Consider the following 16,721-nt stretch of genomic DNA (forward strand, 5'->3'; position numbering starts at 1 on the left):
TCGCTGAAAGGAGTTTTAATTGCATTTTAATACCACATCAGCGATTTGGTGATTATGGGCTCTTAGGCAGTGTATACAATTTTGCTTTCAGATTTGTTCTTACTTGAAATTAAATGAACATTTGTTGCCATATAATTTATTAAAGCAATAGGCTAGAGATAAAACAATCGCGGTCGTCTTTATTATGATAGTCCAACGGTTGAAACTTGAAAATGCACTGTAGGGGAAATCGCTTTTCTACCTTTTTTTTTTTTTTTTTTTTTTGCCCTGTTTCTAAGGAGGAAGAAAATTGGTCCTTTGATGAAAAAGGTTTTTCCCTACCTTGGAGGTAGGAATTGGGTTCTATATTTGATGAAACGGAAATATATATGGACCACATATTAAAAACCAGGATAGACTAAATCTTGATTCAGTGTAAACTGGGCCCTAATGCACACCGATTCAATAAGCTGGACAGTGGACTCTAATAAATGTGTATCATTTTGTTTAGTCTTTTTTTTTTTTTTTTTTGACCTCATCATTATTGATTTGCTAATTATTTTTAATAAGGAGAAGGCGATCACCTATTTGATTACACAAAGTTTTCCTTTCCCGTGCACTCTACAAATCTTTAGAACGCTTATGTCTGTCCCTCAGAAGGCCCAAATCTATAATCACATTATTTCCTCTGAAACTAGTCAAATTCCTAAACAATGATCATCTGCTGATAAAAGATGGTTACATGTAACGAAACCAATTTTATCTTTATGGAAAAGTTAGAGAATCAGCCTTTGCTACTACACCTTATGACAAAAGCAATGCTTTTCGTATGACAAATTAGGGGCGGATCCACGTTGTTCCAGGAGGCAGTCATCCTTTCTGGATTTTGAATTTTAGTGATGATATATTGGTTCTGATTGACTTTATCTCTTTTGAATTTTTTTTACCTTCTCTAGATGTTTAATTTGGGTTAAATTTAGAATTAAAATCAAAATAAATTTCTTAAATTATGATTGGTAATTAGAATTATAAGTTAGAGCATCATAAATTACAGATCATAATATTAAAAAGTATAAATCACAAGTATTATTTTTTTATCGAGTACCTGATTAGTTAATGGATTTAAACCCGATTCGATAATTTTTTGCTCTTTCGAAGAAAATCCCTAATCCGCCCCCTGGAGAAATCACACGTTTTCAAAAGTGACAAATGTCCTTCATATCATCCGTTAAAGTAAGAAATTACTCGGTTAACTGTCATTCAAATGGTCGTATCAAATGATAAAGAATATTGTTGATAAATGTTAAATTAATAAAAAAAAGAAACTGTTTAGGCCCCATACGTATTTGTAAAAGAATCATGACTAAGAGGCATATATCGCATTTGAAAAATAAAATGAAATTTTTTTGACTTCCGCAGAACAAGCCATAAGTCTATTTGTTGGTAAATGGTGTACACGGAGCATCATGGTTTTATCCTTTTGACTCTTAAATGTGAAAATATTCATAAATAAAAATTACAGAGGAAAACCACATTTAAAACCAAAGAATTCCATTAAGACACAAACAACAGATAAAAAGACCTTCTAAAATTAAAGACACTAATTAAGACCCTGTGCCCTATGCAAATCAAACCACCATCTGGTCGAATTACAATATTCACTCGGCCTTCTTGCGGGCATCCTTGACCTGACCCCGCTTACGAATTTTAAGGTTGAAGCCGATGCGCCACCAATCAATGGCCGACTCAGGGATGATAGAGGCGACACACCAGATGGCAGAGTGTACCCAGTAAGGGGTGCATGTAGCTTCATAACCGATGTGCTTTAGTCCGGCGCTTGCATACGTCTCTGGCGACGGAATCAAGAAGGACGATTTTCTTACAGAGGCCATCTTAGTTGCCACATACAGAGGTACCTGTGGCAAAAGAGGATGTCACATTAGATCAAGGAGAAAAGTAGAGGTGACAGATAGGGTTTGTTTAAAATATTTCACAGGACTGTATTCAGTTCCCAGGCCATCGTTTTTTTTTTTTTTTTTTTTTTTGTAACTTGAAAGGAAACAGGTAGGCTGGAATATTAAGCAATGAAATTATTATTACCTGACATTGGACATCGATACCCTTGGCCTTGTATTCCACATTAAGGCAGCGAGAGAATTGGTCAATGTACCTGAAAAATAAGAATGATTTATGATTCTTTAGCACTCAAAAAGGAATGTCGGTAGCAAGAACATCAGCTGATTGTTATGAAATTTAAGAAGATTTAGTTGCTAAGATCAATTTTCGGATTTCTAAGTGCTTAGCTAAATTAGATGCTAAGATCAATTTGTTTTCTAATAAGTTCCTTAGAACTTATTATAGGGCATTTAATTTCATGGTGAAAGTGGGACCAATGAGACCATTGCATTTAACAGACTGAGTCTGGTTCAGAATAAGGTTAGTTATTTTGATCACCTTCTTGCCTCAAATTCCCAAAAAAATAATAAGTTGAATATTTTGTTTTTATTTTTTATTTTAATATAAGTGTCTAGAACTTTTGTTATAATAATTGCAGTTGACACATCGGGTACGAGTTTTTGGTTCAATAAAGAGGGTAGTTGTTTAGATCACCTACTAGTATCAAATTTCAAATATTAGAAAAAGTGAAAGTGATGTTGAGCTAAATCCTAACGAAGTAGACAAATTAGATCATGAATGGCCCGCTATTTCAAGACATTTCAGTATTTGTTCTTTCGAGAAGAATTGTGCAAAACTTAGTGGATCCATGGACAATTCCTTTCACAATAGGATTATAACCAATCAAATCCACCAAGCAAATTTAGCTTCAATAAATATAATTTTAAAACAAAACTAGTAGTGCATCCAGCAAGTTTCCACAAAGATTAACCAGATTTAATCTTTAGATAGTGACAGTAAAGGACAATCTCTGTATTACTGAAATAATAGTCACCATCATATATAACTTAAAACCTCTGAATCTGAAAAGGTCAATTTATGTATTTTTTTGGACAAGCCTTTGGTGAAGAAAAGTGAACTCACAAACAATATCATTCAAAGATGCTATTTGCAAGGGCAGGAGTTAACAATGACAGCCCAATAGGGATGAGAAAATTTTCAGTATGTAGCAAAACAGTTGTAGTATAATTAATCGTACCATAACAGGTACAGAATTAATCGAGTCTGAATCTTCCTCGTACCCACATAATGGAAAATATATTAGGTACCTCCATAAAAGCTGCAAATTTCACAGCACCACTCAAAAGGGTAAATGGCCTAATATTCTGATTACAGGATTCATATTATCATGTAATTTTCAAGGTGATAAAGGTGTGCATCTGAAATGAACACATATTAGTAAGGTAACTACATTAATAACACTCACGCTTTTGTGGCAGCATAGACAGTGTATAATGGATCTGACGGGATAACAGTAGCTGCCCCTGACCCTATATTTATAATTGCACCTCTCTTTCTCTCTACCATGCCGGGAAGGACCGCATGTGTAACCCTTGTTACACCTTCAACATTTATTTTGATTAGGTTTTTCAATAGCTCATCATCCACCTCATGGAAGTACCTAATCAATAGAAAATAAAAAAGAAGATCTCAAGTGAGTTACTAAACAATAAATTCCAGTCATAAATCTCAGTACTGTATCAGTCTGTCAGGTTAGGCTAATAAACTTTTGTTTTTGCTTTTGCTTTGTTCAGTACATTACAAGTTGAGATTAATGGATTGACTATTGGATAATTGAGGCTCAAATATTAAGCTTTTGCTCTATCACGCTAGTACTGGTCTCAGCTGATTTCACTGGGAATCTACCACAAAGTACCGTTAATAATTTTGACAATAGATTCTGATATTATATTGAAAGCATTTATTTTACTAAGTCCGCTAGATGCTTGAAAAACTGGTACACATCAAAGCTAATACTGAAATATAAAATTTAAGAAATAAAAATATGCAGATAAATGGAGACAAATTTCACTCCACCAATTCACAACAAATAAAAATCTGAATAAAGGAGGAACAAACCTTGCATACGGATAAGAAATTCCAGCGCTATTGACCAGCAATCCTACATCGAGTACCTGAATCGCCTTCTCCAATCTGGTGACTCCTTCAACCAAATCTCCCGAGAAATCGATCACAACAGTCTGAGTCTCAATTTTAGGGCTTTTCTGCTTGATCTCCTCAGCTATCTGCGAGAGCTTCTCTTGATTTCTCCCCACAAGCACTAGATTCATGCCATGGCGTCTGGCGAGCTGGAATGAGAAGGCGCGACCAATACCGTCGGTACAGCCCGTGACCACCGCCCATTGTCCGTATCGGCGACGGAGCGGCTTGCCGGGGCGGAGGAAGGAGATGTAGATCCATCGGAGGAGGAGGAGAGAGAACTTGAGGAGAGACAAGAGACCGATAATGGCGGGAAAGAGGGCCCACCATGGCTGAGCTTGGATGAACTCCACGTACTCCACGTGGGGACACGAGGATCCCATCTGAGATACCTTTTCCGGGGTTTATTACGTGAAAAATTTGCTCGTCCGAGTTCCAAACAAAGGAAGTGGAAGGAGTGTTTTATAGCTTACAGGTGTGGGGGATCGGATCGGTGGGAGTTGAACAATTAATTCACTGAATAATCCGTATTGTGAGCCTTGACGCATTTTGAGTGCGCTTAGTGCACCGATTAAAAATAGGGAGCTGATAATAGTACCCGCGCTATAGTACCCGCACTGTATCCGCAGGGGGACTACTGAAAATTAAATGTTAAAATATAACTTCTTATGGGAATTGCAAAAACTGCACAATTCGAATTTTTTTTCTAAAGTATTAATACCTATGAACGGAAGTATTTATATCTACGTACAGAAGTATTTATACTTATAATGCAAACAATTATTTATTGTGTGGATTATGTAGTGCCAAGATAACAATACCCGTGCTACAGTACCCTCACTGTACTCGTGCTACAGTACCCGCACATTACTTGCGCTACAGTACCCGGGGACCACCGAAAATTAAATGTATAAATATAACTTCCTATGGGAACTACAAAAACTCCACAATTTGAATTTTTTTTAAAGTATTAATATTTATGCAATTTTCTCTTTCAAATGAGATCCATGACGACGTACTTTCAGGCTCGTCATCATGCAAGTGTTTATACCTCGTTGTACAAGTATTTATACCTACACTTGCAAGTATTTTTTACATATGACACTGAAAGTATTAATATCTAAATATTGAAAGTATTTATACTTATACACTGAAGTATTTATACCTATGAGGTCAACTATGTTTATTAGAGGAAAGTTGACGCGGAAATGATTGGGGAACTCGAAAAGATATTATCATAACAAGTTACGCATCAAAGTATTAACATCTTACTTTTTTAAATGCTAATATCTTATCTTATAAGTATTTATATCTACGAAGGTATAAATATCTAAGTATTTTTTACATATGACACAGAAAATATTAATATTTAGACATAAAAAATATTTTATATCTATGCATTGAAGTATTTATTTTTATGAGATCAACTATTTTTGTTAGAGAAAGATTAACGTGAAATTAGTGCCAGGACTTTGAAAGGGGAACCATATAATTAGTGGGGATCATAGAGAAAGAGTACTGCTGAGATTTTAGAATAATAATTAGTTGAGACTATATAATATATTTTTAGAATAATAATTAGTGGGGACCATAACACATTATTTTTTTAAGTCCGGATACTGTAGCACGGGTACAGTAGCGCAGGTACAAAAATAATTATTCTTAAAAATAAGCGAACATTTTTTTTTTGCCAATAGTTGGCTCAAAGGTGTTAATGTGTTAATGGTTTTCTCATTATCTGAATTGAAATTTGAGACTAAGGGTGTGTTTCAAATAGAGGTAGAAACTCTTTCATTAGAGGGAAGGAAAGAGAATGAAGGGAAAAAGTAGAGAAATGCGGTATGTCCACGTCACGACTCTGCTTCAGAAGAAGATAATCGGAGAGGAAAAGAGAAGAACGCACTACTGTGGCGAGAGAAAGTCACTGCACAAAGTTCTAAAATACGTAACCCGATGTGGGGTGTAGGTTTCACTGTATCAAGAGGAGCTGCGATCGGGCTCTTCCTTCCTCTTCCTTTCCCTTCCTCTCTACACTGCGTTTGTGGAGCACAGCCTAAGGTTGTGCTTCAGCATCAGAGGAAAAACCCCTCGGCAGGAAAGGAAGGAGACAACGACGGAAGAGACAATCATTCAAACAATAAAACTTACACTCAAATTTGGGGGGGTAATATTTCACCAAAATCTCCTTATGGCTCTTCTCCGAACAGTACTCACTCCCTTCTATTCCCCTTCGCTCTCTCTCCGATTCTCCCCTTCTAAAGCAGATGAGCTCGTCTGATCAGTCCTAATTTCGCGAGCTCTCATCTCTGCACAGTGAATTTGTCGTTCCTTCTCTCTACATCCTCAATGTGGAGCACAATCTAATATCCCACTAGTTAACTTTTGTTTTTGAATATTGTATTTTAATAATGTGGCATGTAGAATTTGGCTTGCAAAGTAAAGTTTAGACCGAGACCATAGAAATTATTTCAGCTTTTCACTACCCTTGATCTCTGGAGAAGAGTCCGGTACTGAATCCGTTGGGTGGTTGGGAGCTGATGAGCTGATAACAGAGAAGTTAATATAGCTTTGTCGACACCCCTACAGAGATCTCTCTCTCTCTCTAATCTCTATCCTGTGTTGGTCTAAGTGAAGCGAGTGAGAATCGGATGAGAACAATGGTGTATAAGAATAAAGAGTTCAGTTCAATTTAAAAGAAGAGATGAAATGTTTATGATTGTAAATTAAATTTTAAAGTTAATTATGTATACAATCTGCAGCATCATGGGCACATTCTCTTCTCTTTAAATTTTCTATGATTTTTATTTTTGCCTAAATTTTTTATAAAAAGTTTATACGACAGTAACTATGCATACTTAAATTGTGTTGTAAATAATGCATATGCATATTGCAATTATAAATTTCACAATATAAAAGAGTTGTAATATTATCGCAGAATCGCATAAGGATAGTGCATGCGGTAGGTGAGGTTCACATATTTTCGACTTCCAGTTATGATGTGCCAATACTAAGAAGTATTTGTCATATAATATTAGTTAATTTATTATTTATAACACAATAAATAACAAAATTAGTGCTGCAAATATTGATTCTGCTCCTTACAAAAAAAAGTTAGTGTAGTTTTGCTGTGTAGCCTTTGAAACTATTTAAATTGAAAAATGTCATTACAGACTAATAATTTTATAATTAATTTAAACATGTATATTTCTCTATACATATATCAGTTTGTGATGATTTTTTTTCAAAATACTCATTTCACGTTGATGAACAAAATGAGTTCAATGTTAAAATTTACGAGTGATGCGTCAAGCGGTCAAAAATTTTAAACATTCGAATTAATTTAGTATAAAGTCAAGCGGTCAAAAAACGTTCAAAAAATGAATGCATAAAATTAATTTATTAACCTTCTAATTTTGACCGATTGACTTTATACTAAATTAATTCGAATGTCGTTTAAAATTTTCACATATAGACGCATCACTCGTAAGGTAGGCGGGTTCCAACAATTCGGATTCGTCATTTAAACCGATTTAATTAATTTTGAAGTTAAGCTCACCAAACACTTTGCTGAGCTTAAGAACACCCTAGTTCTACTCTAAGAATTGAGTGACTCCTTATAGTAGTCACAACATGTAAGTTGCCACAAAATGAATCCAGTTTGAGATGTCGGAGGGCTGTCCGTCTCTACCTATTGTTCAAATAAAAAAATAAAAAAATTGTTCATGGTACGCATGCATCTTCTGTGCTTGCTTGTTCCCATGCTCACTTTGACCAAGTCACCGAGTAGTAGGATTTCATTTTTCTTTACTCTTATGCGGGCTCTGGAAACTTCTAAATTGTATTTATAAAAGTGAGAAGTCGGACTTTAAATGAAAATAAAATTGCCAGGCCAGATTTGCTTTACAGTTAGCATAGACGGTCGGATTCATAAGTTTTTTACGATGAGGATCAATTTATATATTGTTTAAGAATCGTGTATAATTCATAAATTTTTTTCCTTTTTAAGGTTAGTGGTTTATAATTTATAATTTATATATACAAAAATTCTTTATAGGAAACAAAAAAAAAATCAGAAATTTGTTCACAGCTACAGCTATATGGTTGTGTTATGTACGATATTATTACGGACGAAGATTGCAAAGAGTCGCTAGTCTGGTAGGGAAGCCTATGAGCCAATTCTTGCGGAGCTTTTAATCTGGTCTGTTCATTTCGGATCGGACGGATCAGATCAGATTTTATCCGAATTGAAAAAAAAATATTCTCAAAATTTGCAAGATTTGATATGGGTCGTCCGATCCGAAACGAACGGACCAAATTAAAACTCTGCAGGAATGGGCTCCGCAGAGGATACGCTTCCAGTCTGGTAGTCCCCCACCCTCCTTCCTATGATGTTGATTGGGTTAATATTTTTTTGGTTTACATTCGAATCTAAAAATTAGTTTTAGATTAAATGATTTGATTTTCAGTTTAAGTAGATCGGTTTCGGTTGAAATTTAAATTCTTTATATTTTATTTGGTTTAAGATTTTTCAAAATCGAAAAGATAATTGACTGAACTTTATATAGTTTAAATCTATGTTTCGGTGTTTGGACTTAAAATGAAAAAATAATAATTGGTTTGAATATTTTAAAACATAAATATATTTTTGTCTGAAATTGAACAATGTATGCAATGTTAGCTAGTGTTGTAAAAAACGTCCGTTTAGGCCGATTAATCGGCCGATTAGTCGTTGGCGGTGACTAAACCATCATGAATTTTTCCGATTAATTAATCAGTTGATTATTTCCGATTATGACAAATTATTCTCGATTAATCGCTTGGCGATACTCCGTCCGTCCGACGACCGCGTACCGTTATTTACAACACTGATGTCAACAACTAATATATATATTCATATGTGTTTCTATGATTTTTAAATGTATTTATGTATATATTGAATTTTGCTCTTTTAACATTTAATCTCTTTTATTTCGGTTTAACCAAACAAACTGAATTTACTTTGGTTATTATAGTTCGGTTGTTATTTGGTTGAATTAATTATAATTTTCAAAATCGAATAAAATTTTGATTTAACTATTTTAGTTCAGTTTTAACCTAACCAATCCAAATAAACACCCCAACTCCTCCCCCGAATTCAAGATGCAGTGCTGCAATTAATACATTAATTGCCAGTATGAGATCTGATTTTAAATAGCCGAATTAATTTTGAGTCAGCCGAAAGTATTCTACTTCCAAGAAAAAAAAAAGAATCAATACAATATAGTTCTTACATTGTTTAATTTAGAAAATGAAGAAAATGAAACATGATAGATAGTTTATGATGCTTCAAATTTTTCTTGACATAAAATAATGTATGAAATTAGAAAATTTAATAAAATAAGACAGATTTCTTATAATCTTAGTTAATTAATTCACAATTCCATCAGTATTTACTGAAATTTATTTATATTTTTGTTTTTATCTTAACTTACATTTATTAAAAAGCTGGTACAAGTAATGCGCAATTAATAGACACAGCAATCTCTTCCTAACTAACAATATTATTTTTCATTAATGTATCAACCAGATTGTTGTTCAATGATTACTTGATTTTGTTGCAGTGATGTTGATTTATCAATGAACTTATTTTATAATCCTATATTTTTTTTAGTGTTTGCTAAAGATTTCAAATGGGGCTCCTTTGTTTGGCTTGTTTGTTCAACAATTCTTTTGATATAATTTTTCAAATAAATAGTATAGAGATCAAGCGAGCGAAAATTGGGTACATATTCTCAATTTAGATATTTATCCATCCGAGCATTGAAATTATATATTTACCCATCAAAATTTGATTTTCTTTGATATTTCCTCGGGTTAGAATAACCTAGATCAATTTTAAAATATGCAAATGACAAAATTATTTCTTATTGATGTTCATCTATTTCTCCTCTTTAGCTAACTCGCTGGCACATGGACCAGCCAAATGCTTTCGTATTTTTATTATTATTTGTTTTTTTTTTATATTCGATATCATCTTACAATTGTAAGATAACGTATCTTACAATTTAGATATACTAGAAGCACTACAAAATATTTTTCAAGCAGAATATTTCTCGACTGTAAAAATAATTAAACTATTTATTAGCGTGTTACTGGAAAAAATAAAAATGTTTTGGATCTGAGTTATTGATCCTGGTTCAAAAGTCACTTTTAAATAAATAAAGAAATTATCGTGATCCTTCTAGTATATTAAAATTCTAAGGTGCTCCGTTTATTTTTCTAGAAGTGATTTTAGAAATATATTAAAATAGATGGAGTAAAGAGTAATTTGAAGCACGTATTTTTATGATTAAAAATCATATTGACATATTGTACTGAAATGTAGGGAACAAAAATAATTGCTCAGCGAAAAAAAAAAAAATGTAGTAGCCCGGCCCAACACATAAATCGGGCCCAATAAAGTTGTTATTTTTGTTAGAGGAGTCTATTTCTAATCGGATCCTAAGAAAGCAGCGGCTGCTCTCTTCTCCTTTCTCGACCGGAGCCACCCGGCCGCCATTCTTCTCTTCTACTTTCTCCATCCACCCTCGCTGCCATCCCTCCTTCCAATGGAGGCTACCACTTTTGTTCCTCTAAGAGGCACTTACCGCTTCTCAGGTTTTCACCCTTCTATCGCGAGCTATTCCCACACGAGACGCCATTGTTGTGCTGCTCTGAGCTCGGCTTCTACAGCGGCACCTACAGTTTCCGGAAGTGATCTCACGTGCAATTTAGGTCCTCAAATGAAACCAATTGATGAGGTATCCTAGCTTAATTTGTTGATCTTTAGCTTTTGCTCGCTCTCTTTTTCCACTTTCTATTAGCCAATTTTGCAAACTCGTCGCGTGTTATGTAAAATATATAGGGTTAATTGTTTTATTTTTATTTTTTTTTTTTTTATGATGTTTAGAATTTAGTGTACTAGGTACTTGTATCAACCATGGAACTCCACAATTTTCATTGTTCTTTGTATTATTTCAAATTTGGAGACCGCCAATTCAAAATTTCAAAGTTGTATGTAGAGTAAAAATTCTAGTTGACTCTGCACAACTTAGTTTATTCATACATTTTCCTTCGACGTATCCTAAAGAATTTTTTAGAAGCACATGGTGTGCTCTGTTAACTAGTAAACTATGAATAATCTTGTTAATTTTTAATTTTTTTTCCGTACATGAAGGCATTTTTTAACTTGATGGCATTGTCACCATTGGATGGAAGGTATGCTCAAAAGGTCAAAGAGCTACAGCCTTTCTTCAGCGAGTATGGTTTAATCTTCTATCGAGTTCTGGTTGAGGTATATTTAGATTTAGATACTGGTACATACTGTTACTACTTTTATAGTGTTACATACTGTTATAGTGGTCTGTACCCGACTATACCATTTGAGTGTTGCTAATGCTAGGTTCTAAGTTCATATCTTTTTCGGAGCTTTATTTGATAGCTTTTGTCCAAGTATATATACCAATCAGGCATAATATGTTTTGGTTGGTAACTTGGTGTCGTGTTTGTTCAGATCCACTTAATTGACAGTTATAACATAAAGGAAATGACAAGAGCTATTACGCCTGCCACTCTACTAGTTTCACCGTGTATTTGCATGGAATTTTCACAAATATATATTCTTTTTGTACCCTTGAAACAAAGCTGAGAAAAAAAAGGCAACTCAGCACATTACATCTTTTTTTATGATTATTTCATGTTAATGTATGAACAAAAAGGATGACAAGTATAATATTGCAGGTTAAATGGTTATTGAAGCTGTCGGACATCCCAGAAGTGAAAGAGGTCCCAAGCTTCAGTCAGGAGACCCGCACTTTCCTCGAAAACATAATCCGCGAATTTAGTGCAAGTGATGCGCTGGAAGTCAAGAAGATAGAGAAAGTCACAAACCATGATGTAAAAGCTGTTGAATATTTTCTCAAGCAGAAATGCACAAGCCACTCTGAGATTTCAAAGGTTAGTTCTTTCTATTTAAATAGACCCTTCCTAAACCTAACATACTCTAATCTAACCCCCCAAAACAGTTGTTCTCAAATGAAGTTATTTTCTTACGATGACTCGAACTGACCCGGAAGCTGATACACGACCTGACCTCTCCCTCGAACTCCAGAGATCTGAACGAACCTCAAATTGGTTTTGATCTTAATTATCAAGTTCAATGCTAATCTGACCTACCTACAAGATCTGAAGTAACATGAACCTGAAATAGCCAGCCCAAAAAATTGATCTGAACTGAAAAAATGACCAAAACTGGTTTAAGCTAAGAAGAATCCGACTCAACTCATCTGTTTCAAGCCACCCTCAATTTAGCCCGACAAATGCCTTGGTAAAAGAATCACTTTATAACTAATAGTAGTTTGTAATTGTTTAATCCAAATAAGCATTGATTTACCGGTAAATGTAGAAAAAAGTTACTAAGCCAGTTCCGAAAAAATAGAATAACTCATTACTTAGACCTGTACTCAAACTGCACGCAATACAATAACTGCTGAGACCTTACTGTACATGAGCGTGTTTTTGAAAATTAGTAAATTACTGTACTTAAAATCATATCCAAATTCTCTATAAGTTAATGTCTTTGCTTAATTCTCTGATAGGTCCTTGAATTTTTCCATTTTGCGTGTACTTCAGAGGACATAAATAACTTAGCTTATGGCCTAATGCTTAAAGAAGCCATGAATAGTGTAATGTTTCCATTCATGACCGACCTATGCAAAGCCTTGTGCACCATAGCAAAAGATAATGCACATGTACCAATGCTCTCACGCACTCATGGCCAGGTACCAGCTGTTTTCTCTGAATTCTGGCACCTCTAATAAAGTTTTGATGTACCAGTACCGGGTCCTTGAATGGAGGCTTTGTGGAAATTGACTGTACTTAAGATAATAGTGTCCATTAAGACCCAAATAATACTGAATTCACATTGTAAGTCTCAATTGCTATTAACTTTTTAACTGTGTGACTATGCTGTAATTAAGACTCCAATGCGTCAACTTAACTTCATATAAGACTCTATTTGGACTTAGTCTATCTCAATAGGACTACCGACTATAGGTCTCAACCATGAGAACAAGAACCCAAAAAGGAGTACAATGGTAACTTGTCTTATTGCAACCAAAACAGCCCCATTTGAGTTAAAACTATAAGTACCACCCCTAACGAACACAAAGAAAAAAGAAAAAAACAGATAGTTAATTATAATTTATATTGACCCCATTTATCTTATAAACATCAACTTAATCTTTGATGTTCGCTTCTTCTTTGTCTTTTTTTAAAATATAGCCAGCATCGCCTACTACACTAGGAAAAGAGATGGCAAACTTTGCATTTAGACTGAGTTACCAGGCTCAGTGTTTAAGTGACGTTCGTATTTTTGGAAAGTTTGCCGGTGCTGTAGGAAATTACAATGCTCATAAAATTGCGTATCCTGAGATAGATTGGCCTTACATTGCTCAAGAATTTGTTACTTCTTTGGGCCTCCAATTCAACCCCTATGTCACTCAGGCAAACTTCCTTTCTACTCATCTTTATCTTGTCTTATGTATGCTACTAATTTTATCCCTTTCTTTTGCACTTCGTATTTTCTGCATCTTTTTTATTATCTTGTACAGATAATCATATGTTTTTTCTTGTATTGTGAATTATTTGGGTGTATTGTGTAGATTGAGCCGCATGATTACATGGCCAAGCTTTTCCATAACATGGTAGAGTTTAATAATATCTTGGCTGATTTTGACAAGGATGTCTGGAGTTATATTTCCCTTGGTTATTTCAAGCAGGTAATCCATCATTGTAAATTTTTTTTTTAATTATCTTTTTTAGAAATCCTTTGTATCTAAATTCCAAACTGTTAAAACTTTTATTATAGACTTTTATTTTATTTTTGGCATTATATTATTGTAATTTTTAAGTTAATCCGAATTATTTGTAGATGACAAAGGCGGGAGAAATTGGGTCCTCTACAATGCCTCACAAAGTAAATCCCATCGATTTTGAGAATAGTGAGGGTAATCTATTTTTAGCAAATGCTGTTTTATCTGCTCTTAGCATCAAGCTTCCCATCTCTCGTATGCAGGTATTTCTCATTTTACCTGATTCTTGCAATAAAATTTAACGTCCACTGATTTCTTGTGTATCAGAATTATTATATTTTTTATTTTTACTTCTTTTGCAATTAAACTTAATGCGTTATAATATTAGTATGACAAGTCAGGAAGCAATGAGAATGAGTAATTGAGAAAACAAAGCAGTTTAATAAATTTTGCCTCAGCTTAATCTTGATTTTATCTGCTGGGAGTCTTTTGCAAATATGACAAATTATTGGGTATAAATCAAATACCCTGATAACAAAATTTATAGCACCTTTTGTTTTGGATGAGGAAGTCTTACCACTAATCACCCAAAAGAAGCTAATCTAATTTAAATGATCATGATGCAGAGGGATTTAACAGATTCAACAGTTTTAAGAAACTTGGGGGTTGGACTTGGACATTCTCTGTTGGCTTACAAAAATGCCCTTCAAGGAATTAAGAAGCTCCAGGTACAGGTTTATTTAACCAATAATGGAGAGAAGCATTTATGTTTATTTGAAAATTTCTGAATTACAAAGGAAAGCACTTTGTGCTAAACGCTCGATGCATCTTTGAATGCCAGGTGAATGAATTGCGCCTAGTTGAAGACTTGGAACTGACTTGGGAGGTTCTTGCAGAGCCAATCCAAACTGTATCTCTCTCTCTCTCTCTCTCATACACACACACACACACAACAGACACATCCGCGTGCATGAACGCGTGTACACTCAAGACTTTCACATGCTCACACAAACATTGTTAGATTAATGATTAACATCATAGCTAGTATGTCCAACTCCTAGTTTAGATATAAGGGTTAATTTATGGGGGCTTACCACATTATCGTTAAACAAATTGCAGAAAGTGTAACTAGCTGATATATCATGATAACTAAATGACTTTCATAAATATTCTTAGGTCATGAGGAGATATGCTGTACCTGAAGCATATGAGAAGCTCAAGGAGCTGACAAGAGGGAGAGCTGTTGACGAAGAGAGCATAAAATCCTTTGTACAAAATCTGGATTTGCCGGAAGAAGCAAAATTAAATCTTTCAAATCTAACTCCACACTTGTATGTTGGAGAGGCAGAAAATTTGGCCAAGTCAATAGATGAGGTTTTGAGTGCGCTCGCAGGATTTAAAATAGACTAAATGCTATGGTTTGGTGAAACCTTCTGTTATATGTGAACCTTTTGGCTATTCAGCTGTTGCTACCTGCAATTTTGTTGTGAGCAGGGCTAATATATGTTGAATTTGACAACAGATTGTAATATCTAATAATGTGGAACGTTGTCCGAGTTGAGCAAACGGGTTGGAAATATTTTTTCTAGTTTAGAAGGCTTCTAGTTAACTAACTTTTTACATATGGCTGTTCTGATAATAATTGCTGGATTTATTGTGTCATGTTTTTCTTCATTGTTAATTTACTCTGTCATCTGCCCTTCATCTTATCACTTCTCTACTCTTATATTAAGCATGTTGTGTCCTGATCGTGCAACGATTACAGTTGAATTTTCTTTGATCTGGGTGGCTTTGATCTAATATGTTATTAGGTCGTGTTAAATCTCAGTCATTCGATGGTGATATTCTGATCCGTGAATGTGTCTGATTAACTTGATTTGATACTAAAATAACTCGAAAATATAAAAAGTTTGCATGTAAACGCATCACTCATAAAATAAATTGGTTTGAACGGTTTGGATTCACCATTTAAACTCGATTTGATAGGTTTTGGAGTTGGTGTTATATAGACTGAAATGACACTAATGTTATATTAGCCATACTCTATAATATGAACCGGCATATTAAAATTATTTTAAAAAAATGATATTTTTTTTCAAATTTCTTTAGATCATTTCTTTAAAAAATAATCAAAGTTTTGCAACATGGAATTTAAGTCACAAGAATATCTCTATCCTACTTCAATCATTTCTTTAAAATAATTAAATGATCATTTTTTTAACATGTAATATGAGCCGACTCGCGAGTCGAGCCAAGTGTTTATATGAGTTGAGCCGAACCGAGTTTTTTTTTTCAAAAGTGAGCCGAGTCGAGTTAGAGCATTTTTTAGTTTCGAGTCCGATTCGTTATGAAATATTGAGCCGCTCAACTCATTGATTTGCAAGTCGGCTTGACTCATTAGCAGCCTTAGGTAGGGGTGTTCATTGGGTCCGATTTATTTGGTTTTTAACAGAACCTAAATTTTTTGGATTAAAAGGTTCGGTTTTTCGGTTAAAATGGATCGGTTTGGTTTGATTTTTGATTTATTTCGGTTGTTCTTAATTGGTTCGGTTTAACACTTTAAAAATCTGAATGAACCGAACCAATCGAACTGATCCGGTTCAGTTTTATTTTTCGCTGGCTCTCCTCCTTTCTTTTGAAAACCTAGTAGCGGCTGCTACGCTCCTCCTCTCTGCCCCATCCAACATCAAGAATTCTTTAGCCCCCGCGGAGATAGAAAAACTCTCTTTATTTCTCCCTCTCTTCGCTCTTTTTTTTTCCTTTGTAAAAAACTTGACAGATCTCCAGGGGCGGACC

The 16,721-nt window shown here is 34.4% G+C and overlaps 2 protein-coding genes across 2 annotated transcripts; one reads left to right on the forward strand and one right to left on the reverse strand.

Annotated features, from left to right (window-relative positions):
• Positions 1–1,446: 1,446 nt before the first annotated feature.
• LOC144566159 (very-long-chain 3-oxoacyl-CoA reductase 1-like) lies at positions 1,447–4,621 on the reverse strand. The gene is made up of 4 exons (XM_078316068.1): positions 4,015–4,621; positions 3,362–3,556; positions 2,080–2,149; positions 1,447–1,895 (listed from the first exon to the last, which is right to left on the reverse strand). The coding sequence occupies exons 1-4, from the start codon at positions 4,476–4,478 to the stop codon at positions 1,638–1,640; spliced, it is 987 nt and encodes a 328-aa protein (XP_078172194.1). The 5' UTR covers positions 4,479–4,621; the 3' UTR covers positions 1,447–1,637.
• Positions 4,622–10,548: 5,927 nt separating this feature from the next.
• On the forward strand, positions 10,549–15,545 carry LOC144566733 (uncharacterized). Its single transcript, XM_078316753.1, has 10 exons — positions 10,549–10,874; positions 11,291–11,407; positions 11,854–12,069; positions 12,711–12,893; positions 13,396–13,617; positions 13,776–13,892; positions 14,045–14,188; positions 14,552–14,653; positions 14,767–14,835; positions 15,102–15,545. The coding sequence occupies exons 1-10, from the start codon at positions 10,683–10,685 to the stop codon at positions 15,333–15,335; spliced, it is 1,596 nt and encodes a 531-aa protein (XP_078172879.1). The 5' UTR covers positions 10,549–10,682; the 3' UTR covers positions 15,336–15,545.
• Positions 15,546–16,721: the final 1,176 nt, after the last annotated feature.

The sequence above is a fragment of the Carex rostrata genome, chromosome 15 (assembly GCF_964058835.1).
Source record: "Carex rostrata chromosome 15, lpCarRost1.2, whole genome shotgun sequence".
NCBI lineage: Eukaryota > Viridiplantae > Streptophyta > Magnoliopsida > Poales > Cyperaceae > Carex > Carex rostrata.